This window comes from Phalacrocorax carbo, chromosome 3, assembly GCF_963921805.1.
Source record: "Phalacrocorax carbo chromosome 3, bPhaCar2.1, whole genome shotgun sequence".
In the NCBI taxonomy this organism is placed as follows: Eukaryota; Metazoa; Chordata; class Aves; order Suliformes; family Phalacrocoracidae; genus Phalacrocorax; species Phalacrocorax carbo.
Window position 1 is genome coordinate 43,039,619 of NC_087515.1, and position 25,278 is coordinate 43,064,896.

The window sequence follows — 25,278 nt, forward strand, 5'->3', positions numbered from 1 at the left end:
AAAGGGTTCATCCATGCTGCTGGACAAAACCAGGTCTGGCTTTACTAACGATAGACTACCTCCAGCATTCATGTCCTGGCCCAGTGAAGGAAAGGCATTTCTGAAATAGCAAGGCACTGAGAATTGCAGGAGGACAGGAGAGCCCAGGCATGTTTTGCTGCTTCGTGCCAGGCGTGCTGTGGATACGTTAGCTGGTCCTATCCCATTGGGATCCCATAGTGCTACTGTCCACAACCAGCAGTTGCTACAGAAGTGGAAAAGCATTTTCCATTTCCTGGGAGGGTCTGTGCGGATGGAGAAGCTCATCGTATCCCCTAATGGCTGGATGTCTCCAAATGCAGCATGTGGAGACATACTTACTGAACCAGATGTATTTCTTCAATAGCTTTGCTAATCAGAGAAAGGGAAGCACGACTGTCTGAGAGGAGTTATTAAATGCTCTATATTAGGCTACGTATTGGTTGGCTTTTCTAGGATCCCTAACTAGGTTTGAAAATTGTTACATTTTTTTTTACCACTGCTTTTTATTCTTTTATCCTATTGTGCATGCATGTACACACCTATTTTTTTCTTACACACTTTTTAGCTCCTTCTATCTTTCTCATGTGTTTGTGCTATTCTCTGTCAGCGTGTCACACATTGCCCAGATCCTCTTTAATGCTTTCAATATGCTTTAATCAATTTGCCTGATACCTTGGCAGGGGTCCCCCCGCCTACACGTTTGGCTGCTGCAGTGTGTCAGCTCCCATACTCACCAGGGTGACCTGGTCTTTGGCTGATCTTTAAGGAAATATTGCTCCTTCTGTGATTTCCTAACACCCCGGTTCTTTCTCTCCTACTGTAACACCTCTTTGGCATAGCACAGTTGATCCCTTCCCTTCATTTTTAGTGCTCCCAGGACCTCTGGTCCATGATAATCTGGCACTGGTGCCAAAAATTCTCCCAGCACTTTTTTTTTTACCCTTGGAGTTTGTCTCAGCACCACAAACTCTGTCTCCCTCCTTGCATCTTTCCCCCATGCTCATCCTCACACGTTGTTGAAAACCTCAGGAAAAATCAGTGTTATGAATCCACTACTTTCTTTTCCATCTCTAATTCTTCAATACGGTTTTTAAACTCTGACTCTCAGGCCAGAGGTCCCGTCTGGCTGTTGAAAGCCTCCTGGGTCTCCAACAAGGATGAGGACGAGGTCTGAGTTATCCAGAGCAAGCGCCTCCATCTGAATACAAGTATGAGTTCAAACCAGAGATGTACAGCCATGTTTCGTGCAAAATGGGTATGAATATAGACCTGAAACTTGGCTTGGGAATGAGCTCAGGAAAGCAAATTGTGTGTATGGATTAAAAGGTGTGTGTTTGTGTGCTGCTGGGGATGGGCAATGCTATTTATTCCTCATGATTTTGACAGATTGGAAAATCAGAGCAGCCCAAGGAGGAGGAGGTCTGAGACCTTCTGTGTTTCATCAACTGTTTTTTTTTTGCTTGTCGAGCCATTAACATCCTAATAACTTGAATGCAACTGTTTGTATAGCATTTTAAATGGTGTCTCCATCCTGGGTGTGGTTTCCAGGCACTGACAAGTCCAAACAAACAAAAACATTACTTATGATAATATTACTTATCCTGCTTTTTTATATTCTCTTCTTCACAGTTACTCCTTACAAGCCAGATGTCCTGCTACAGCTGGGGTGCCAGTGAGGTCGTTATCCCATCCTGTGCCATTGGCACCACAGTGGTTTCCGAGGACTCATTACAGTTTTTCATTACTTAAGCATGGTGTGAAGGGTCCTGCTTCAGGCTGGTCCAGGCTCTGGCTGATTCTCCGAAGGCAGTGAAGATGGCAGTGTTCCCTCTGGGAGCCCTGCCAGTGTGGGTTTGGTGTGAGGTCTCCAGCCTGCCATGCAGGATGCATCCCCTGGGACGAGGGCTTATCCCTGCTGCCTGCACTGCCTAGCCTCACAATGTCCTGGGCAGCCAGGCTGGGTTTCTGCAAAGCAGATGAGGATGTGGCTCTCCATCATATGCTGCACCTTAATGTACATTTGAATTTACCCTTTTTTTACTTCTGCTTTTCTCTGAGCTAACCTTAATCGGCTTTTTCTTATGTATATGCAAAGGACTTGTTGGAAGAGCTGCTGTGTGCCCTGCTGTGTAAGCAGTAAAAAATAATAACCCAGATTTATCATGTTATAGACATAAATATTATTTGGCTGTGATGCACACTGCTTAACCATTTCTGTCTCCTGGAAATGTTTCCTTCCTTTGCTGAGGCAGTGCTGCCTGCGTCTGTGCTTTGCTGAGCACATCCCTCCAGATGGTGTGACGAGGTGGGGTGCCAGGTCTAGGTCCTGTCCCCAGCCTCGTGGTACCAGCGTGGTGGCTGCCTGGCCTCACTGGCGGCATCCTGCCCGAGTGCGGCAGGGATTGCGCAAACAGCTTTGTTTTAACACCGTCTCTTAAACAAGTACATATGTATATACATATATATAAGCAAGCACAAAAAAAATATATAGATATATATGGATATATATGTAGATACATATAGATATATACGGACATACATATTTATATATCTATGCATCTGTATAGACACCTCTATCCCCCCATAAAGAGGTATATATAGGTGTATGCGTACAGGTGTGTCTGTGTGTATATAGGGAGAGATATATGGGGCACATATATGGGTATATTTATAGGTGTATTTATATAGAGATACCCCTAGCTACAACCCTATACATATCTATCTATATAAATATATATCTCCCCATTATAAGCGGGGGCGTGTGTGTGTATATGTATATATATCACACAGAATCACAGAATGGTAGGGGTTGGAAGGGACCTCTGCAGATCATCTCATCCAACCCCCCTGCTAGAGCAGGGACACCTAGAGCAGGGGGCACAGGAATATGCCCAGGCGGGTTTTGAATGTCTCCAGAGAAGGAGAGTCCACCACCTCCCTGGGCAGCCTTTTCCACTGCTCTGTCACCCCCATAGGAAAGAAACTTTTCCTCATGTTCAGGTGGAATTTCCTGTGTTCCAACTTGAGCCCATTGCCCCTTGTCCTATCTTTGGGCACTATTGGAAAGAATCTGGCCCGATCCTCTTGACACCCGCCCTTCAGATATTTATAAGTACTGATGAGATCCCCCCTCAGTCTTCCCTTCTCCAGGCTGAACCAACCCAGGTCTCTCAGCCTTTCCTCATAAGGGAGATGCTCCAGTCCCCTGATCAGCTTTGTGGATCTCTGCTGGACTCTATTACTATTGAAATAAACTGAGCATAGAGCCAGACCTTTGAATTGCTGTATCACAGAGTGTTAAATATTTTCAAAAATAATGAAGCATATTCAATCATATAGGCCTCAATAAAAATATTAACAGTAATATTTTTAGAGCAAAAAGGGTTTCGTACTGTAACCAGAGCGATAGAATTAACCAACCATGGATGTTGCTGTACTCCTTGTACAGCCCTATCCAACTGGACATTAAGTCTGGGGACATGGAGTATACCAATCAGTATATTCTTTGATGTGCATTTTAGTCCCTATGTAATCATTAATGTGAATGAAACAATAGACAATGTGCTTCTGCCAGAAAAGGATGACAAAATGTAGTTTCGTATAGTGGACTGAGAAAACTGGCCAGGATTGCCGGGACTGAGATCCAAAAGGGTAAAAGGTAATCCCGGCAGGGGGAGATCGCGACCACCGACCCAAGTAATACCACCTACTCAAAAGAGAACAACAGAAGAAGACAACTGAGTTTGCGCAGTAATCTACATGTAGAACGAGCAAGTTTGTACCAATCAGCAGAAAGGACAATAATGAATATGTATGAATAGGTAAATTTTTGATCTATAAATTGTATGGGAAAGGTGTGTAAGGTATGCACGTTAGGAGGAGCGATCCCCCGTGCATCCAGTGCCGTGAATAAAGAATGCCTGCTCTTTAATACTAAATTGGTGTTAAAGAGTTGTTTCTGATTTTACCGCGTTTTTCGGTAACAGTACCATTGATAGCATCAAATTACTTTATGTATATGCATATACCCCCTCTATCTATCTGTCTGTCTGTCTGTCTGTATCACAGGGGCCGGCCCTGTGCAGAAGCACCCACACACCGACGGTAACTATCGCTACCCCCGTACCCCTCCTCTCCAAAGCCCCCCCCCCGGCCTTCCTCCTCCTCTGAGGGCGGGGCGCGCGGCCGGGAGGAGCGGCGCCTCGCGAAGTTGTTTGTCCCTGCGCTGCCCCCATAGCTGGCGCGGTTTGCCCTGGCGGTATGGCCTAGGCCGTGGATCGGCCAGCGTTCGGCCCTGGCGGGCGGTGAGGGCCGGGCTGGGCGGGACCGGGCTGGGCTGGCGGCGGCTGCTGCTGGAGCAGGTGCTGGCCCGGGTCCGGGCCCGGGCCCAAACGGCTCGGCGGGGATGAGCCATGGCTTCGGTGAAGGTGGCCGTGCGAGTGCGGCCCATGAACCGCAGGTGAGTGCGGGCGGCGGCGGGGCCGCCCCGGCCTTCCCGCGCCCCGTTCCCGGGGGGTTGCGCGGCCCCGGGCGCAGGGCGGCGGCCCCTCCGCCTCCGGGGGCAGCGGGTGCCTGAAGCTCCGCGCCGCACCCGTGCGGGCGGTGACAGCTGTCGCCGCGGCGAAGGCTGCGGCTGTGGGGAAACTCAGCCTGGTGGGTCGGTGCTTTCTCGGCCTCAGCTGAGCGGCTCTGCGTTGCAGGAGTGGCGGCTGGGAGCGCTTCTGCTCCCCGGCGGGCTGGGAAGCGGCTCTCCGGTTGTGCTAGAAGGTTCAGTCTGTCGCAGTCTCGCTCATTGGTTTGTCTGATCCTTTTTATAATGAGAAAAATGTTACTTTGGTGAAGGTAGGAAACTACTGAGAGGCAGGGGCCTGCCAAGAGCGCACGGCCAGGCTTCTAAAACGTGAGAGAACAGTATTCATTTCACCTAGCAACTGCAACCCCTTCTACCTGCTTGAAAGAGAGAGGTTGTTGCCTAGTTCATTTGCCATACCAGCTTTTTTGGAGGAGCCATTATGGCAAAGGTTATTAGTAGGCTTCTTAAGCTCAAAGTATAAAAGAGGCAGTCTGCCCCATTTACTATATTAACAAGAGTTTATCCCCCATTTCCTGAGATGCGTCCAGGGAATAAACACTGTTTTCTTTGGTGAAATAAATACATAATATACACAATGGAGTTATTTTTTAATGATATAGTTTAAGAATCATATGTAGAAAATGATCAGATGCTACTGACAGTGCTCTTACTTCTCTTGTTCTGGAATGATGTAGCCAGCTAAAAAGAGAAGTGTTTTAAAAGCATAGGCAGCCAGTCAGGCTCCCACCTTTTCTTTCACTTGATCTAATTCAGGTGTTTAAAAAAAATAATTTGCCAAGTTCTGGAAGTCAGCTGCTATCTTGCCATTTTCGTTGGGGGAAAACCAAGCCTTATGAAAATAAAGTTGATGAAGGTTTGAAGGGGAGAGTATTGCAGGTTGGTTACAAGTAGTTTAGACAGTTTGATGGGGCCAAGTAGTTAGAGGTCAGGGTTGATGAATAATATTGTCACATCCTCCTGCTCCCTCCCCTGAATTTAATGATACAGTTCTTATAAACTTTTAAAATTATTTTCTTCACTCCTCATTCAAGAATCTCTGACAACAGATAGCATAGGTATTTAAAGTATTGATAAGACTTGTTATTTGTGGTGTTTTGGTAGCACAGAGAAGTTTTGTTTGCGGACTAAAACCATGATCTGCTAAGAGACAGAAGAGAGAGGGAAAAGGGCTAGTAATTGTGATAGGCAGTGGAAATAACTGATGAAGTGTGAGTAGAAGTTTGCAAGTGTTGTGGCAAAAGAATGTTGCAGACAATGACTCGGGACCTTGTGCCTGGAATGCACATGGGAGGATAACTTGGATGGGGCTAGATCAGATCATACCTAGAAAATGGTGACAATTGTGATATGATGAAAAAGAAGGAGCCTAAGAGCAGGACAGGCAGAGGCCTGGTGTGATTGACATTGTCTTTGACATGTGTACTGAGTGAAGAACCTTCCAGTTCAAGTTGCTAAAATCTTGCTATTTATGGGAAGGTGCTTGATGTTTATAAAACATCAGGAAGCTGGACTCAGTGTCATGGGATGTTGCTTCTAAGTCTGAGAGCCTAAGCCTTAGAGGATCCAATAGCTTTTTCTGTTGCTGTAGCTAAGGCATGGTGAACCATAAGCCAGGAACAGTAATAATAGATCACTTATATTGGTTTCCCTTGTACATGTTTTCTCTCAGCTTTGCTCCCTTCCCCTTTATGGGTCACTGCAGTGGTTTATGGAAGAAGGACCTTTCTGCCCATTCAGAGGAACTGGCTGTTCATGCTGCTGCACTTGTCTTCAAAACTTTTAACCTGATACTGTATAGAATTAGATTTAATTTCGTGTGTGTCTCTAAATTTGCTTTGGTTTGTTCAAAGCTTAATCATATAATGCAGCTTATTTCATGAGTCATTTTTAATTATAGAAGACAGAGGTAATAGATGGTTATTGGTAAGACTCCTGCATTATGGAAAAGTGCTGTGTGGTGTCATAGCACTGCTAATTGTGTAATAAGTCATGAACACAGATCTTGGAATGAATCATGTGATAGGGAGGGGGTTGTTGTTTAAGGATTACTTGCTGTTTCATTGCTCAGACAACAAACTTGAGTCATCTTTCCCCCAGCCCCTCCTTCCCTTCTGCTGTGATTTATTTTTAGTCTTGTTTTCTGGCTTGACCTGGAAGGAATTTGTTCACTTCCATGCTGTTGTCAAAGCCCTTGACCATTCTTCTTAAAGTAGCTAACATCCCAAATTGTGTTATGCAGAGGTTATACTAGAGGTTTTTTACTATATCTCTGGATAACAAAATAAAAATTATGTCTTATGGCTTTACAGTTACTGCTTTGAAAGCGGTTGTGTGAGCTTAGACAGTTCAGCTACTTGGTGAGTCTCCATCTATTCTTTGGTTTCCCTAATTCAATACCAAATTGCAATGATATCCTTCCAGTCTGTGCTTATGTTTTAATGATTCTGTAAAGGGGCTAAAAAGCTGTCAGCTGGCAGAAGACCAGGTTTTCTTAATTAGGTAGAGATCTGCAGGGAGGTGAGGTTGATGTATTTTGCTCTGGCAAGTTAATGGTTTTGGTCACCATTATTTCTAAGGTTCATTTTTGAAAACAGTCATTAGAAGCTTCCATTTATTGTCTTATGATTTGGAGGACTTGACTGGAGAATTCCATACCTTGTCCCATGAAATGCAGTTTCTCACAAAGATTCTGTCAGTCCTTAGCATGGCTGTTTCCCAGGCAAAATAATGGGATTATCAAGAAGTGCAGTTGGCTTTGAGGCACTTTTCTGGTCATGTACTGAGCAGATGACTTTGGGTTACTGGTTACTAGTCACTGTCTTTTTTATAGTGTGAGATATTTGGGATCCTGATAAGCCTGACCAAATTCTGGCTCTCTGTTTTGTATTATGCACTGCATCTACATAGTCAAAATAAATACATTGCTTTAGGTTCACCTGTTCAGAGTCTTTTAAGAAGAATGAGGGGGTAATCTTAACTTCCATCTTATGGCATGTTTTCTCTGCATGAAAATTATAGTTAAAGTAGTGTTCAGGAAAACCGCTTTTATACTTTTTTTTTTGGTCAGGTAAATAAAACCATCTGAAGTATGCTAAACAAGAAAAAATATTTTGGTATTTAATTAAGGAAATATCAACTTGATTCTTTAAGATACTATCGCCAATTCTTATGCCCCTCAATTTCTTACACCTGATAGCTCTGTTCTATTTGGCTTTTAATTCATGAAGTAATAGATGAAAACAAGCTTTTTCTGTTTTTTAAGCTTTCATCTCTTTCTTGCATTTGCATAAACTAATTATTGTATTTAACTGGTTGAACAAACTTAACAAGGGTCATATGTTGTCCTTACCTGTGGAAGATGTAGCTGCCATCAGAATGTGGGTTTGCACTGCAGTAAGTTGGGCTTCCCTGTGCTTATCCAGTGCTCTTGGTGTTTTTAAATGTTTATGTAAATGAGCTGTGTAGACTTTCCCACACCTGTTGTTATTTCCAATATAAAGAAATAGAAATTCCAACTTATTTTTTAAAATTATCAATTTTTAACCCTGCATGTGCACATTCTGTAGATGAACTGTCTATGTTTTTTCAGAATTAAGAGAAGTAAAATAAGTAGGTGGAGAATATATTTTAGAATTTCCAATGCAGGGAAGAGGGAATTGGTGTCTCATGATGAATTGCTGTGTCTGAAATATAGGTTACTGTGTATGTTTTTAATTTTCATGAATTTATAAAGATGGAGTGTTTTGACAATATATGTATAACATCAGTGTATCACAGGCAGACTGAGAAAAGATGGAGTGATTACAAGCAAGGGCACCCATAGTTAAATATCATATTTGTCTCTGAAGTGCATGGTGAAATTTTTGCTGCATCTGTTTCTGAGCACTGATTGTTGGTTGTTGCTCTTAAAAGGGTCCAGAGCGATAGCAGAGCTTAAATACGGCCAAGTGTTGCAATACTGTCCCTTTCTAAACTACAGTACTGATGGTGATAAGCCATTTATCAGCATGCTCAGATTGCTATTTATGTGAAGTCTTTGAACTTGTGTTTTAATAATGGTGCTTGTGACTTGATTTACAGTCATGTACAATTTCTCTGCTGTAAAAATAAGCTGAAAGATCTGTAAGGATAGGTGAGGCTCTAGTGTGCCTGGGGTGAGTGTACCTCTCTTGCCTCTGCCTTTATCTGTCGGGGAGTCTGAATCCAATTAAAAAAAATAAAAATCTACTTTGATGCTTATTTGGCAAGATAAATTAAGTCTTCTGAGCGTGAATTTTTCATCTTGCTATATTTTGTGTTCAAAACATTCAACTCTATCACTTAATGACTGCCAGCAGTTTTTTCCTTTAGGACAGTGTTCAGAGTAGATACATTCATCTCCCTGGAAGTAAGCTCTGTGTGTGTGTATATATCTATTAAAAAAATTATATGACCTCCATCAGCGTGCTACATCTGTTGTTACTGTTGGACCAGTGCATAAAGGTGTAGACTCAGATCTGGGTTCTTGGATCATGTAAAGGTGTTACTAAGAGAACTTGAAGTCCAAAGAAGTCCAAAATTAAAATTATGTTTGGTTTTGTAAGGTACCTGAAGAAACCATTTTACTTTGCTTCTCTTGAAGAGCTGAGAGATTAGAAACAGTGGTAAGAGGTAAGTAAGTAGTAACACGGTCATGCTCACCTCCTCAGGACAGGTCCCTTAGTACAGGGAGGACCGGAGGGGTGAGCATCAGCATGACAACGTACACATCATCTCTCCTTAATAATAACTACCTTTTAACTGACCTGAGTGAAGATGTGCTTAACAGATGGGTTATGATTGGCAATGGCTAGGCGATACCCAGTGGGTATGGCCAGGTTCTGGGGTGGGGTTAAGAGCAATGGGCTGCTTCGTTCCTTTGGCCGTGGCAGCTCAGCACAGTGAGGCTGCCAGATGTGAAAGAGCGCAAAAATCTGTTATTCGTTCAGTTGCAAGGAAGAAGTGTAGAATATGATCTGTGCATCTCCATAGGTGAAATGAAATGACTGTTGCATGGCCGTGCTACCTGATTGTTTAAGGTGTAGGACTTTGAGAGGAAAGGAAGGGTGGGTAGGACACGTGGTAGGCCTGCTCTGAAGGGGCTGTTGGTCCCTGGTTTTGATGGTACCTTACCAGTGCTAGGGAGGGCTCCACTAGTTAAATGCATCAAACGTGTGTTCTTCGAGTATGGGTACCAACACTAAATTGTGATATAAACATTTGTAATTATGTAAAAATGCCCTTAAAGATGATAAAAGTCCCAGTGATGGTAGTTTATGGCTGCTGTTATTGCCATCTGTAGTTCTAGGAATAAAGGTGAGATTGAGCTAGCAGTGTTTGCTAGGAAACATAGGCGCTGTGTATTGTGAGGTTCCTTTAAATGGTATTTATGGAGATTGTATATTTGAGAAATGGATGTAGCAAGTTCTGTTATAAAGCTGCCAGCAGGCCATTTGAAAATGGAGGAAAGGCTGGAGAACTTGATGTTGAAGCAAATGAAGTAGAAACAATAGCTTGCTCACAGCAGAATGTTGATCCAACTTTTAAGGACTAGAAAAGGAAAAAAAAAAAAGCATAGTGGGCTCACAGAGAAGTCTGGGTTGTCAGTAGCAAGGGTAGGTTAGAGGTGATGTAAATCTTATAATCAATATAGTAGCATGGGAGATGGTGGTTGTTTACAGTTTTTTTTTTTTTTGACATAAGGGTAATAAGTAGTGGATAAATAGTTCAGGCCTGATTATGAAGGAATGGAAGCAGCCATGAGGTGGGGGGAAATGCTGAAGTTATTTTACTCAATAGTATAAGAGAACTTTGCAAATGTAAAGCAGAATAGTCGCTATCCTGAAGAGTTTAAATCTCAGATGTTCTGGCCATGTTTTGCTAAGGGGTGGTAAAATGCCATATTCATAGTGTTCGTATTTATTCAAGTATTCATATTGGACAGTTGTGTTAAGGAGTGCGGTCTAATGAGAGTGTGGCCTTTGCTAAAACAAGAAATTAAAGCCAAATAGAGAAGCCAACACCAGGGACAATAGTTGGCTGGGAATTTGGATGCTACACATCAGGATATTCTAGAAAAACTTGTTGGACTCTCCTTAGGTTTTTCTACAATAGCAAATGTCAGCAACAGTGAAGCAAGCTGAAACTTAGGGGTACAGGCAGTAGAGAATGCCAGCACTCTTTGGTGGCTTGTTTCTCTGGAGTTTCTCACCTGTGCTAAAGTATGTGGTCTTTTGAACATCAGTGCCTTGTTTTTTTCTTAGTTCTCTGCCCTTTTTCTCTGTGGTTATTTTTTGAGGTTTTTCTGCTTAAAAGTGATGAATTTGATCTTAGGAGTGCGCTACAATCACAGTGCAGCTCTTGTTTGGCTCTGCAATATATTTGCAAATGCTGAAGCTGTAGTTGGTGCTTCTTCTAGTGAGCCCTTGGGTCTGTATCTCATTAAGTCCTGTTTCTGGAACCTCATTGTCTGAATTATTTTGAAAAAGATCAACAAATTGGTGGGAATCATCGATTCAAAAAATACTGAGCTAAATATGTACTCTGTGTTATGACTACTGAAATAGCTTAGGAGGTGCAAATCTGGAAATATTTGCAGGGCTTAAATGTTGAAAAGAGGAATTAAATATTTAGTTATGTGTCCTTCATAATATCTTGGAAGTAATGGAATGAAGCTAATAATGGATCAGCTTAAACTGTAGCTAAGGAATTACTGCTAATGAGATTACAGGTTGTGGAAGAGTGTCCCAAGGGGGATGAAAGCCCAGGCGGTTGGGAAGAGTTAATTCCTTTGAAGAAAGTAATTACAGGAAGTGATCTTGCTTGAATGGGAAGGTGAGACTGGACCTGGGTGACTTACAAGTAGCTCCTGCATTTGCTGTTTCTGCCTCTGACATCCTCTGTGGTGGTTTTTGCACAGCTTTATGCATACCTAGTTTATTTTCTGTCCTGTGTAGTCTTTAAAATGGGACCTTGCCATTTTCACATATCAAACAAGGTAGATCAGGGACGGAGATGCAGAGCTTTATTCTTGTGTAGGTGAGAAGCAAAACTGGAGCAGACTTGATTACTGTGGAAGGAGCTCTAAAGAGTTTCGGCAAAATACTGGGTTCCCATTAACTGAAGATTTAATGGCTGGGACTGAGTTAATCCTGCATAAGCTATCAGAGAGTGGGAAGCCCACATATAGCCTCTGTTTACATGTGCTTATTTTTCTGTCCTTTTTAGTGCTTTAATGCAAATGCTTCAAACATTTTTCAAGTCTGTAGGATCTGTCACAATTGCCACCTTGTTTTGTCTGTCTGTCACCCCGGTATTGAAGAACAAAGACCTTTCAGTGCCAGAGGGGTCAGAGCACAGTGGCAGCGTGGGCACATGTGGGGCAATGTAATTAAACTCGCCTCACTTACAATTTCTAATCCCCCAAACTTGATGATATTAAGCATTTTGAATTTAAAACCCTAGTTTTAGAATAGTTTTCCTAGTTTGTTTATTTCAGTGTTATCAAACACATTGCCAGGTTACCTATGCATGTTCTATCACTAAAATAATGAACAATAAAATACTTTCATACTCTACTTTTTGTTGAGAGCTCTCTGAGACCAGCAGAGGAAAAGGTAATGAGTCTCTTGTAGCTTTCATGATGAAATGAAGCAAGAGAAAGGTGAGTCTGTTGCTTTCTCAGGCTTTGTTTCTGTGAAATTAAGACCAGTTTTGAAATAAATGGGATTAACACCGAGCTGTTTTAACATAACGGAGTTCTTGGATTCGAATACTCAGACTTCTAGGAATCTCTGAAAGGCAGGTATTGTTGGTAAGAACAGCTGACTGAACTGAAGAGCTTAAGTCCTCTATTTTGCAGTAGCTATGAATACAAAGCCAGGGCTATTTATTGAGAGAGGGTTTTTCAGAATTATTGAACAGAAAGGGGGCATACATGGTACTCAGCATCTTAATTGCTGATGGGCTGATGTTCTTACTGTTGAAGACTCAGGCACTTCAAATATTGGCTTTATGAAGAGTCTTCTCCAAAGAGATTATAAATACTAAACAACAGTGAGATACAGAACCCGGAGTACACCCATCAATTTTCTGTATGCTTATGTATTTGAAAGATATTTGTACGTAGATAACTGAAGTTATTTGTTGTTCAATACGGATTGCTTGTATGTGTCTCAGTGGAGGAAAAGGATGATGGAACAGCATTACGGATTACTTGAGGGGCTAATAGATTTGTCAGGTCAGGCACAGGGTGGGTTTTTTTTTTCTGGATTTCTAATTTGAGGACGTTCTGCCTCAAAACACAAGGGCACTGAAGGGAAACAATGTGGTTTCTTTGAATTGCATTTTGCTGTACACAAGAGGTTCACTTAGTACTGTCTTTATGACTTGAAGTAGCAGGAGTGAAAGAACAAATCAGAAGAAACAAGATATTAAAAGCAAAATACCATGTGAACTAAAATCCAAGGGTTCTAGAGAAACTTGATAGTGTCATAACAGTTACAACAAAATTCCAGGATGTCATTCAAATCAACTTGGTTGTGTCTGAGACTATATTTTAAGTTGCTTATGCCAAAGATGGGCATTTGCTACATTTTCTTACTGGCTGACATCAGATATGTGTAAGAGGAGTTTTACCCATGGAAATCTTAAAATGTAGCTGTGCAGGACTAGTTCCTACTGATAAAAACCATTTCTGAACCTGGCCTGACACTCATCTACACAGGCAAAGCAGAAAAGTCACTGTTGAGGTAGTCTGCTGATTGAAGTTAAATACTTTTCAGGTTATTATGCAATCGTTGACCATGACATGTGTGGATACAGTAATTTTTCTTTTAAGTTACATGTTGCTCATGATTTAAAAATTTGCTGCTACCTACCAGACCTGATCTGAGTTGTTGGGAGATGAAGTCTACCTATAAGGTTATTAAAAATAGAAATTGAAAAAGCAGGTCAGTGTGTGATTTAATGTAGTGATCAGTCTGTATGTGTTACTACGAGTGTGCAGTTTCTGCAAAAAAGCTAGATATCTTTTGACAGAAGACAGGACAAGGACACCTGTATGTTAATCTTCCAGGAGAGCCTTACTGCTGTAGATTAAACTACTGCCTGTCAGTATTGTTGGTAAAATTTATTTTTATGGCTAAAAGCATTTAATCTAGGTTGTCCTTCATACAAGGACAGGTAAGTGTGTACTGGTATATAAGCTAAGGGAATATTTCTGTTTCATGAGATGTACGACATTTCCCCTGCTTCTGCATTCTTTGTTACTGGATTTATTCTTCTGGTTTCAGCTGCACTGTGAAGAAAGTTTGGGGAATAGCAGAACTCTCTCATTTAACTATTTGCAAAGTTTGTCAATTGTTTTACTAAAATTGGTATCACAAAATGGAACGTGGATATCATTATAAGTCGGCACTAACAAATTAAGATTATGTTGATCACAGAAAACGTTATGCCCCTAGAAAATGTGCTGTACGACAAAACTGTCTTTTAAAGTACCAAGTATTGGTACAGTTTATTTTACTTACTGAGATACAATTGCAGTCATACCCATAGAAAGCTGTTTCTTTTAACTTCAGTCCCCAGGAATTTTTTCTGCTGTTTTCTTGTCTGGCTTCTTGAGGTGGAACCTGAGACATTGCACTACCTGTCTGTCAGCCAGCCTGGTCCCATCTAGCAGCTTTGGAATCTGTTTGACGAATGTCAGCCAGATTTGACAGTTTGGTAGAGGTCTCGAAAATAAGAAGGTGAATTGTTAAGAGAAAACAGGTGGCTGTAAATGTCTGCAGAGCTCTGCTGAAATGGGGCAGGCTGCAGCCCTTACCAGCTATCAGAGGATCCACCTAGGAACCTCCTCTCAAACCGAATCCAAAGGACATCTGGTTGCAGTTGTGCTGCTTGATGTACAATGTGCCATTGAGCTGAAAAGAAAAGCCATTGAGCATGGTTGAGCTGCTTTTAGAAGTGCTCAGACTGTTTTTGAGTAGCTGAAAAACAATCATGTCTGTTCTTCAGTATAATACTTTTCCAATAGATGCTCCATTAGATGTCTACAGGTAAGTGAATTTCCAAGAGTATATTTTACAGACTCTCCTTCTCTTTTGACACAGAGGTGTTCCTCAGGCAGTTCAGGTAGTGCCTGTGTCCTGTCTGCGCGGCCTTGGAGGTTTGCTGAAGTGGTCTTTTGAAGTGCGGTTTGGGAAAACTGATTGCACTTTCTGTCCTGTCCTTTTTTGTTTTCCCCTTCAACCCCCTAGATGAGATGAGTCTCATTGTTTCTGTTCTCTTCAGAGAGTCATGTCTGACAGGTATTACGGTAATCACAACTGAATCCTATACTGTCAATTTAATGGAAAACATATTATGATTTTTCTAATGAGATAAGCTATAATAAATGCTGTAGTTAAAAGCCTTTGTTTAAATAACTGAACCTTCTATTGAAGCACCTTAATTGAAGGAACTAATAGATGAGCTTGGATGAAGACCAAACACATTTTGCATGTCTGTAGTAGCGATTTTTCTAAAGTTTCCCTTGTTGATTTATATTTGAGGTAACTGCTTTTCCATGCTCTTCTCCCTTCTCTCTGTGGGAGGATTTTCAGAAAGTCTGGTGGAGTACTGGGTAAGTGGCATAATGAACAGGGGACATGGGAAGTTGCCTTGAAATCTGGAGATACTGTTAACATTTGGCTTCCTGTAGTATGATTTTGACTAGATGCCCATGGAGGTGCAAAAACCATTCTGGTCTTTGCCCTGAAAATAAGCAGGGAATATAAGGGAAGGAGAGAAAGGAACTTGACATAGAGATATCTGTGTTGCGGCTTCTTAAGAAGTATCCAGGTGCCCCGTGTGATGAAGAGAAATTGTTAAAACTTTGCCCAAGTAAGCTGTTCATGAAGTTATCGCATTGCAAAACAAGTACATTAGTTCTTTTAAGCGTATGTTGGTACTAATAATAATATTATTTATGTTAAAATAAAGTGTCAGTATTATTTGAAATAGCATTTCTCATCCCCCCGCCCTTGCCATTAGTTGCTAGATGACTAGCTGTATTTAGCAATAGTAGAAGATCAACAACAGCACTGGGCTGATGTATTTCCTGGTGTCTGTGCCAAGAAACTTGCCTGCTTGATCACTTTGGTTAGGGGCCACAGGATCATGGGTTAAGTTTCCTTCCCATGTGATCCTGGGACTCCATGTGGTATATGAAACAGCAGTGAAAGCAGCCTGGAGGCTGGCCCTAAACACTGCTGAGTGAGCAGATTGGGCTTCGGGAGAAGCAAGCTTTCTTAAATCATCAAATCATTTATTATGAACTAGTTTTGGGAGCCGCCCCCTTTATGTTGCTTTGTAGTGAATGGGATAGAGTTTGTGGGGGCAGTGTCTTTGGGTAGCGTCTGGGGCTTGTTTCTGGGCTGAGTTAGGGCTGGTGGTTCCTATGGGTGCTGGAGGAGCAGCTGGTTGCAGTAGGATTCTCCTAGCCCTGAAGGTTCTCAGAAGGGTACCCAACACTGCAATACAGCTGTTTACAACCTGAACCTTTAGTTAAGGTGGAACTTGCAATCAACTTTTTGAAAGGGACTCAGCCCCTGCTGAAGTGTATTAAACGAGTGCCTGGAAATAACTCTGGCATCATGCAAACAATTGGTTTTTTTATGGGATCCTCTCAAACTCTTCATGTGTACAATAAATTATACTTGGCTCTCTCATATTAAAATTAAGTTTAGCATTTGATTTCTGTTAATTCTTTTCACTTCTCTCAGGTTGGCTGATTGATTCTGATCATAGTGTCCTTGTTTCGGGCTGCCGTCTTCCTATCCCTTCCCCTACAAAAATATAAAATTCTATTTATGAAATTTTTATCAGCTAGTGCTTTACAAGGCCTTTTTTAAACTTTGAAATCCTTATTCTTTAATAATGTTTAGTAATATTATTAGTGTTATCACAAATTAATAACTCTAGACTTCTCAGTTTTCTGTTGTTCATATATAGGTGTTAGACTAAACATTTTGTATCAGATTTCAATTATTGAGTAGCTTTACACTATTTAATTGGGCCACATTACTTATTACACCTTCACTGAGCAAACAGAGACAGGTAGAGACTGTTGAGGAAGCAGGATCAATGGTAGCCATCCACAGGCAGCGTTACTGTATGCCAAAATTTATTTCCTACTAAAAAATACCATTGGAAACTTCTCTTTTTCCCTGTTTGTTACCCATAGCTGTATTTTAGTATTTCAGTCTGTTAAGTATAGGCCTAGTGGAAGCTACTAAGGATGACGTGGAAATGACTAAGAGACATCTCTTAAGGCATGCCTCTAATGTTTTTCTGTGGTAGATCTAAATTCAGTTGTATAATGCTGTAATTATTACAATTATATATTTTATTAGCTTAGAAAATAACGTGTTTATATTTAAGTAAGTAGTTTTATTTGCCTGATCTTTATTCATTAATGTAGATTTTAAAATGGGTTTTTGCTTTTCTTTAGAATTTCTGCTGGAAAACTGAATGTGAATAGAGGGTAGCTATAGAGTCAGCTGATGAACATAAGAGTTGGGTGATCCAGTGCACCACAGGAAGAAAATGTCACACTAAAATCCTGAACTCGGGTCTCTTGTTACTAGGAAGAAGTTTCTCTTTTTAATTTTTGGTTGGTGCAAGCAGATATCCAGTAATTGCTGTGATACTGTGCAATATAGTAAAGCAGCACTTCATTGCTTTAAAGCCCTCTGCTTTTCTTTGCACCAGTTGGGCACACCAGTTTGCCAGGTGACGTAGCAGATGGTTTTGGAACAGGTGTGTCTGTTAGCATTTGGGGAGTAGGTTTTGAATGGTGTATGTAGCAGTCTTCCTCTTCTGCCTCTTTTTTTTCATGTGCATGTTTTTAATAACACAGGAGATGTTATGCTCAAGGTTGTCACTCAAGAGCAGCCTGTATTACTCTTAGGACTAACTATAATGAAATACCATCTCTAGCAAGCAGGTTGATACATGCTGGCTTTAGACACTAAGCTAACGATTTTTTATGACAGTTTTGAAAACAGTCTGAAAAAACTGGTGTGAAAGAAATGCCAGTGCATGAAAACACTGCTGCAGAACTGGACTTCTTTCTTGGTATTGTTGTGCTCTGGGAAGCAACAAACCTGTATAACACTCCCTTAGTAGCAGAGCCTCTCTCCTGCACTGCCATGATGCATCACAGCTCAGAAAATATGTTGGCTACCTAATTTCAGAGAGTTTTAAAATCCTGGGGTTTTGTGGTTTAGATATTTATTCCCTGTTACCTAGGCCATATGGGTAAATAGGGACTACTGCTACTAGGATGGTGGTAAGAGGCTGGGGTTTATCATGTAATGTTCTGTTTCTCAATTATTTAGAGCCACATAATTGACTTCACTGGGCTTTGGATCAGAATACTTCAAATTAAGAATAAATCACTAAATTGACTTGCGGAGTCAAACTTATGACACAGGTTTCCCTAAGCTGCTGCTCTGTTTCTAGATGAAGGGATTCAGAGGCAAGCCCAAGTACTTCAAATATGTCCCATAGCAATAAATAAACATCGGTCACAACAATAAAAAAAAAATGAAATAAGAATGAATTCACTTGATATTTGACTGTGGCAAGCAATGTATTGAGTGGAAATATGACTATGGATTATACTGATATGTATTATTTAATATACTCAAGTCTTGGTTTTCTTTCAGGGAGAAAGACCTTAATGCAAAGTTTATTATTTCAATGGAAAAAAATGAAACTACAATCACAAACTTAAAGGTGAGTAAACACTATTTAAAAAAGGAAGTCCTGTCTGAATAGCTGCCAAAATGTGATTGGACAAAACAGTGGTGCTCACTGCACTCTGGAGAACAGCCTGTAGTTTGGGTTTTGTTTTTTTTTTTAAAAAAACAGTGTTGAAGTAATCCTTTGGGGTAACAGGTTAAACTGTTAACTTGCTGCACTGCGGTTTTCTGAAAACCACTCTATAGACTGTATCCCATAGGTGTTTCTAAGGTTTATCACTCTGGTCATTACTTGGCTGGAAGATGAAAGCCAACAATAGAAGAGAGGTACATGCGTAGCTATTAAATCTTAGCTTCATCCGTAGAAGTAGTCTTCTGGAATTCCCATGAAAATGAACTAAACCCAAAGTACCCATCACTTGCTATAATATTTTGATGGTATGTTTTAATGTTTCTCTAGGCAAGAGAAATCATGCACAGCAAATAGGTTTTTGCATAATAGTTGCCAATGACACAAATTCCTTTTCATATATTTGTGTAATGTGTTTAGAGATTCAGATAGCAGTAAATATTGCTGAAACACAGTGCTAGCTGTCATGACTTGAGCATTATGATAGCCTGAAGCAGCTGGTACATAATGCCATTTTAATTGTGATTCCACATTGAAATGCTGTTCACAGTGCAAAGGTGTCTCTGACTCCTGTTAATTATATGTATAGGGTAATCTGAATTTCATATACAGGATTGATTTAACTAAATATAAGTATCGTCACAAAAATGTACCATGGTATTAGCAGTAAGCTAAAATCCAAATAATTCCTGCTGTGCTGTCTTATAACGTGACTATCCTTGCTGAAGGGTGTATCTGTTACTAATTTTTTCACTGTTGGAATAATAGGCTAACCTGTAATTGTAAATTTCTAAATCTGTATAGCCTTAGGTTAAATGTGCATTCTGATTAGTTATAGTAAAATGTTTTTAATTGCTTCATCAGGATGTATTGTACCAGCTTTTTTTTTTAATAGGTACCAGAGGGTGGTACTGGAGACACAGGAAGAGAAAGAACGAAGACATTTACCTATGATTTTTCCTATTTCTCAGCAGACAGTAAAAGTCCCAGCTTTGCCTGTCAAGAAATGGTAGGATTTCTGAATGCTAATAATTGATTTTTCTTCTTTCCCTTTTCTTTGACTTCAAAGCATTCTTTAAAACTCCTTTCCACTGAAAGTGCTTCTTGTGTAATTTAGAAATTCCCTAGGTAGCTGAGAATTTGAATTTTATTTTGTTTCCTTTTAAGTTATCTAACATTACTGAGTGTTATGTTTTCTAATACATCAGGCTAAATGCCTTCTTTCTAGTTCTCTTGTCTGATTTGTCTTGTAAGGTCAAGTTAGAAAACTTCTCTGAGTACCAATTTGTTCTTGAAAAGCTTTTTTTTTAAAAAACAAAACAAAACAACTTTTGAGAAACAAGCATATATCTTTAATTCACTTAAACAGAAACATTCTTATCATCTGGCTGAAGTGGGCTTTTTTTGTCCAAAAGTCTTGGTTCACATTGAAGATTATTCTTTCTCCTCGAGTATTGAGCTTAGGAAAGGACAAAACTCCCTTTCTTCTTGCACACTCAGAACAGAAGATAAAACTCAGAGCTTTAGGCATTATTTAGGTGAACAGATAGACTCTCCCTCACCTTGCATTTCATGTGAACATTGAACCTTTTTTGCTATTTTACTTAATAAATTTATTTCGGAATGTGAAATTCAAGTGTTTTGCGATTGCTGTCTTCTCTCTTTGTTTTGTGGAACTTGGGGTGCTCTAAGCTCAAATTGAGAGTATTTCTTTCCCCTTGAGATAATGCAAGAGTTTGCTGAATATACTGTAAGCCAGCTGGATACATACCTTTTCGGTAAGTACCTCATCTATTCTGGAACCTGAAAAATCAAGGATATTGGTATGGCTAATTCTTACAAGCCTCAGAATTAAAACTAATAATAGGAAATAAGAAGGTGAAGCCGGCTTTAAATATTTAAGAGAAGGACAAGCTTTGCCATTTTATATAATGACTATAATGTTTGATAGGGAATTTATACTTGTAATTTCTGTGTAACCATCAGCGTACACAGTCGGTCCTCTTTTTTTCTGAAAGCTTCTTTATTTACTTCACCAAGTTAGGTGTTTAATCCAAATATTTGATCATGTGTATCCTTAAACTTTCTGGATTGTGTTCTCATCTTTTAAGTAACACAGTTTCTTCTATATTCTCTGAAATACAAAGAATAATAATACATCTGTTTGGGTGTTGATATAGAAATATCCTAATTACTTCAGCACTGTGGCAAATTCAAGTAGTAGTTTATTTGTGGATAATGATTGGAACCCCAGTTTCTAGTGGATGTTTTTAAGCTGGCATTTCAGGCTGTATGGCTTTACTAGAACTTTAGCAGATTTAAGTTGAGCATGCGGAGCGTTATTTATTTTCATTAAAGCAGCTTTGTGTATTTTTTTACTCTGATTCCAACTGAAGCTTGAGATTTTTGGTTGTGGTTCTGCAGACACAACAAGTGATTATCTTAAGTTTGCTTATCCAAATCAATTAGGGTTTCAGTTTAATATTACTTAGTTTTGTGAAAATGCATATAATTCTCAGTGATAACTATGTTCTCAGTTCTTCCTGACATAGATGAGTACATCACTATAAAATAGTATTGATGATGTATCAATGCATATTTGGAAAAGTCTTCAAAATGTACTATAAAAGTAGTTAGAGAAATTCTCTTTAAGCACCGATTATAGCTTAGGTTTGTTGATATTTAATTCTTTGATCCTTTAGATATCTGTTTCTTTATGTGACTTTGGATAGTTCTGGAAAGCTATGTTAGACAAGACCTCGTTAGAAGAATCCCAGGAAGATAGTCCATTATGATGTTAGGCTGTTGCTGTTACAAATCAGGTTTCTGCCAGAATCTGAATGTACTGTGACATAATATTCTTGTTAAAACAACCATTTGCAAAGGAAACTTGAATTAATATAAATGGATATCCGAGGTGTATCCTGCGTTGATGTGCAATTTCCACATATAACTGATAAATTAAGTTTTCCATATTTTAAGTTTTTCCTTTTTGGTGCCATTTTGGCTGTTTCAGGGTGGGTCAGGTTAGGCAGGATCAGTATAACTTGCCCATGTCAGGAGCTTATAGGAAAAAAATTAAAATGCCCATGTAGGGATCGCTGCAGCAGCCTTGACCAGTGATTTTTTTTGTTTTTAAAGCTGGGAGCTTTATGGTTTGTAGTAATAGGATGTGAACAATAAATCCTTAACATGGCGTAGATGTCTGCATTCAATATTCTGCTATTACAGTGTGTCCCACAATCCCAGATTGCCTCCTTCATCCTTACTGGCAAGAACGTTAACTTCTCTTGCTCAGCCGCAAAAATATTGTAGTCCCTGTGCCAAGTGTTGTTTTAATTACAATGTGTGCAGCACACTGAAAACAACAGAAGATTCAAACTGTGGGAGTGCAATTTCTAAACAAATGCTGCACAAGCTATTGTTTTGCTTATGTTATTCATTTCATATTTAATTGGAAGACTTTCTAGTTAAGCTCTTATCAAGTTGTTGCAGAATTTCCAGTTTACTGCACCAGTGGCATAGACGAAGGGTGTATTTCATTCACATTCATCTTGCCATGAAATAAAATTGATCTTGATCATCGGCAGTGCGGTTGCCTAGTGCACTTTGTTCATGATTGTTATATTTTTTCCTTTTGAAAGGCAGAAAAATAATAAATGGAAGTCTGTCTGATACCACATACCACACTAATATGTCTTGTAGATGCAAAATATGCCTTAGTATTAAAAAATCAGAGTGGGAGTGGCAATCTACCTTTGAGCTACTTAGTGTGTATACATGGAAGAGAAACAAATAGAATTTTGATGAGTTTACTGCCCTTTTGTGACAAACGGGTGCCCCAGTTGTTTGGTTCTGACAAAGTCCCATCCTAATGATGTCTTGTCTTCTCACGTGTGTGTTAAGCCTCTCTGCTCAGACAATGCTGACTGTAACTGTCTCTGCTATGTACTACCTCAGATCACTTTGGCAAGGTACACATATATTTTTAAAAGAGAAAATGCAGTCAAAACAATAGTGCATAAGACTTGGTCCAGGTGGTGAGGTAAAAACTTGGACACAGAGAAAGGGAAAAGAGGGGGAAAAATAAAGGACCACTTCCTTAGGAGGGAGAATTCAACTAAGAGGCTCGTTTTCAGATGACAGGCGAAAGGGAGATTATAAAGATCAGCCAAAGCACATTCTTCCTCTTTGAGAAGGTAACCCTTTTGCTCAAGGGAAGGTATGCTTGCAACTGAGCATTAATGATTAAAGACATTACCCAGCACTCCTCCCTTGTGGCAGTGACATGGTTATACTGTGTGTGTGATTTGCTATTAATAATGACTTGTACACCTTGGTTAATTTAAATCACATATACTACAGACTAGTAGCCAAATTATGTGAAGCATCTATGAGATCATGTTGGGACTGGGAGAGCCAGATGAATAGTTTCATTGAGAGAGAAGCTGGGCCAGTGGGGGTATGGATGGAAATGAGTGGTAATGAAAAAGAAAGATCAGAATTCTGGGAGGGATAATGGAGGTGGAACTGCAGAGGAATTTAATGAAGGCATCTGCTGAGAGCTAAACTTACGAGGTGAGAACAGACCCCCATATTATGGGACGCAGAGGAGGGATAATTACCAGTTTTCAGAGGTAAATGTTGAAGGCAAAAGAGAAGGGGCTAGCTGAGGTAGGAGAGTCACTTACCAGATAGAAAACATGTTTCTGTGTTTGTCAGTCTAAAAAGTATTGATATATAAAAGTCAGTTAGGGAGGAGATAGGGAGAAAATAATGGTACATTTTCTTGGTTAAAGCAAAAACCAAAACCAACCAAACAAAACCCTCCAACAACACAAACAAAGAAGCTGACAGGATCACTGAAACATCTCCTTTGAGAAGGGGATGGATATTTGCAAAACATGGAGAGTTGGCAAAGGAACAAAAAGTGAGTAGATGTTAACAAGAAGGAAAGGTGAAGTATCTGAGATGAGCTGAAAGAAACTGGAGCTATAGAAAGGAGCTTTTTTTTTTTTGTTCTATTTTTTCTCTCAGATCTACTTGACAAGCAGAAGTAGAAAATGCTCTGTTGCAGTGCTGTGAACTACATATGGTAGTAAAATTTAGGATTTTATTTGAAGTACTAATTTCCTGTCCTATAGTAAAGATCATTGCTTGATGCCAATAGCTTATATTGTGGTAGTTTATTGTTTAAAAATTGTCACGCTGGCCTGATGACGAAACTTTTTTCCCCAAGCTGCTGTTGTCTTAAACTTTCTTTGTTTTTAGGTTTTCAGAAATCTTGGTACAGATGTGCTTCAATCTGCTTTTGAAGGTTATAACGCTTGTGTTTTTGCATATGGGCAGACTGGATCTGGGAAGTCCTACACCATGATGGGAAATGCGGTATGTTGTATTTTGCAAATGTGCATTTTTATTCTTTAGCAATTCATTGAAATTAAGCTACTGCAAGAGCATGTGTTTATGGAATTATTGCTGATCCTGTCTGTATGCTACTGACCTCCCACCCCATGCATTATACCTTCTAGTAGTAATCAGAGGTTTTAGAAGCTTTTTCTTTTATAGGGAGATATTTACAGTTGAAAGGAGTGTCTTTAAGTGATACTGCTTTTTGTCCAAAATACAGTTATTTTTGTTCAGTAACAAAACCAAAAATTTCAGATGTTACCACTGATATTCTGTGCCCAGCTCGAGACAAAAAAAAGATACTGATTTTGAGAATAGAAAGAGCTGATAATTCCTGAAGAGATCTGTTTTTTAGACCTCTTTTGAAGGGTCAGAAGATTGAAATACATCCTTGACTTCTATTTAGAGAAGGGTATCAAGTGAGGTGTAGAAACTGGGGAGGAGAGTTGCTAAATATAAGTTTCAGCAAACGATTACATGATGATGATGATGCAGTAGCTTTAATGGTAAGGATTAAGTCCTTGAGCGCTGCAGGCAAGATCCTGGAATAGGAAGGTATGGTCGGAGGGGCATTTGGCAGTTTGTGTGAAGGAGGGGAGTAGTTTCTTGCAGTTGCTTCCATGAGTGCCCAAGGTCAGAAAGAACCCACTAAACTCTTGGGAGTGGAGCAGTTTAAAAGGCCCATGAAGTCTGTTTGCAATGCAATCTCTACAGGTTTCATTCTCCTTTAATCCTTGGGTAGAAAAATAACAGCCTGTTTTCTCCCAGCAGGACTGAAAGGGGAATATTGCCACTTGTCCTTCCTTAGATAGATCACTCTTTAGAAATGTAGCAAGATTGGCCACTTTGCACTTCCTTTAGCTTAGAAGAGTAAATTAGCTGTAAATATTTTTCTTTCAGTTGTCACAGAATAAGGCGCTTTATATTTAACTACAATATGGTAAGCAGAATAGACGTTTGTAACCAGAAAAGATCTTATGACCTAGATATGGATTTCTTTTTCAGAAGTTTATAAAAGTGACATTTTTATGAGACTGCCTCACTATATGTAATGACCGTAATCATCAAGACATTTTGCAAATGAATAGGTGCTGAAGTTTGTTTGACACTATTCAATAATAAAGGTCTAATCTTCTTGCCATGATACATAAATACTTTAATCTGGCTTTGTAAAGGGTGTGTATAAAATATACTCAGCCGCCAAGTTAAATGCTTGAAAATTGATGGCCCTGTCAGAAAGAATACAGTGCTGTAAGAAAAGTTGAATTGGAAATAAATTTTCTCTTTTCCCTACTTCTCCCTAAAAAGTATGAATTGTATTCTTATTTTGCTTTTGATATCTGCTGTTCTTGGCTCTG

General features: G+C 39.9%; 1 protein-coding gene across 3 annotated transcripts in view; it reads left to right on the forward strand.

Annotated features, from left to right (window-relative positions):
• The first annotated feature begins 4,237 nt into the window (after window positions 1-4,237).
• Window positions 4,238-25,278, forward strand: part of KIF16B (kinesin family member 16B) — a 220,564-nt gene continuing 199,523 nt past the window's right edge. For 2 of the 3 annotated variants that reach the window (XM_064446735.1, XM_064446736.1), the window contains exons 1-4: window positions 4,238-4,480; window positions 18,346-18,415; window positions 19,407-19,520; window positions 23,783-23,899. In XM_064446735.1, coding sequence (XP_064302805.1) covers window positions 4,434-4,480; window positions 18,346-18,415; window positions 19,407-19,520; window positions 23,783-23,899 — 348 coding nt within the window. In that variant the 5' untranslated portion in view covers window positions 4,238-4,433. The remainder of the gene's footprint in view (window positions 4,481-18,345; window positions 18,416-19,406; window positions 19,521-23,782; window positions 23,900-25,278) is intronic. The other variant, XM_064446734.1, reaches the window with a different exon arrangement.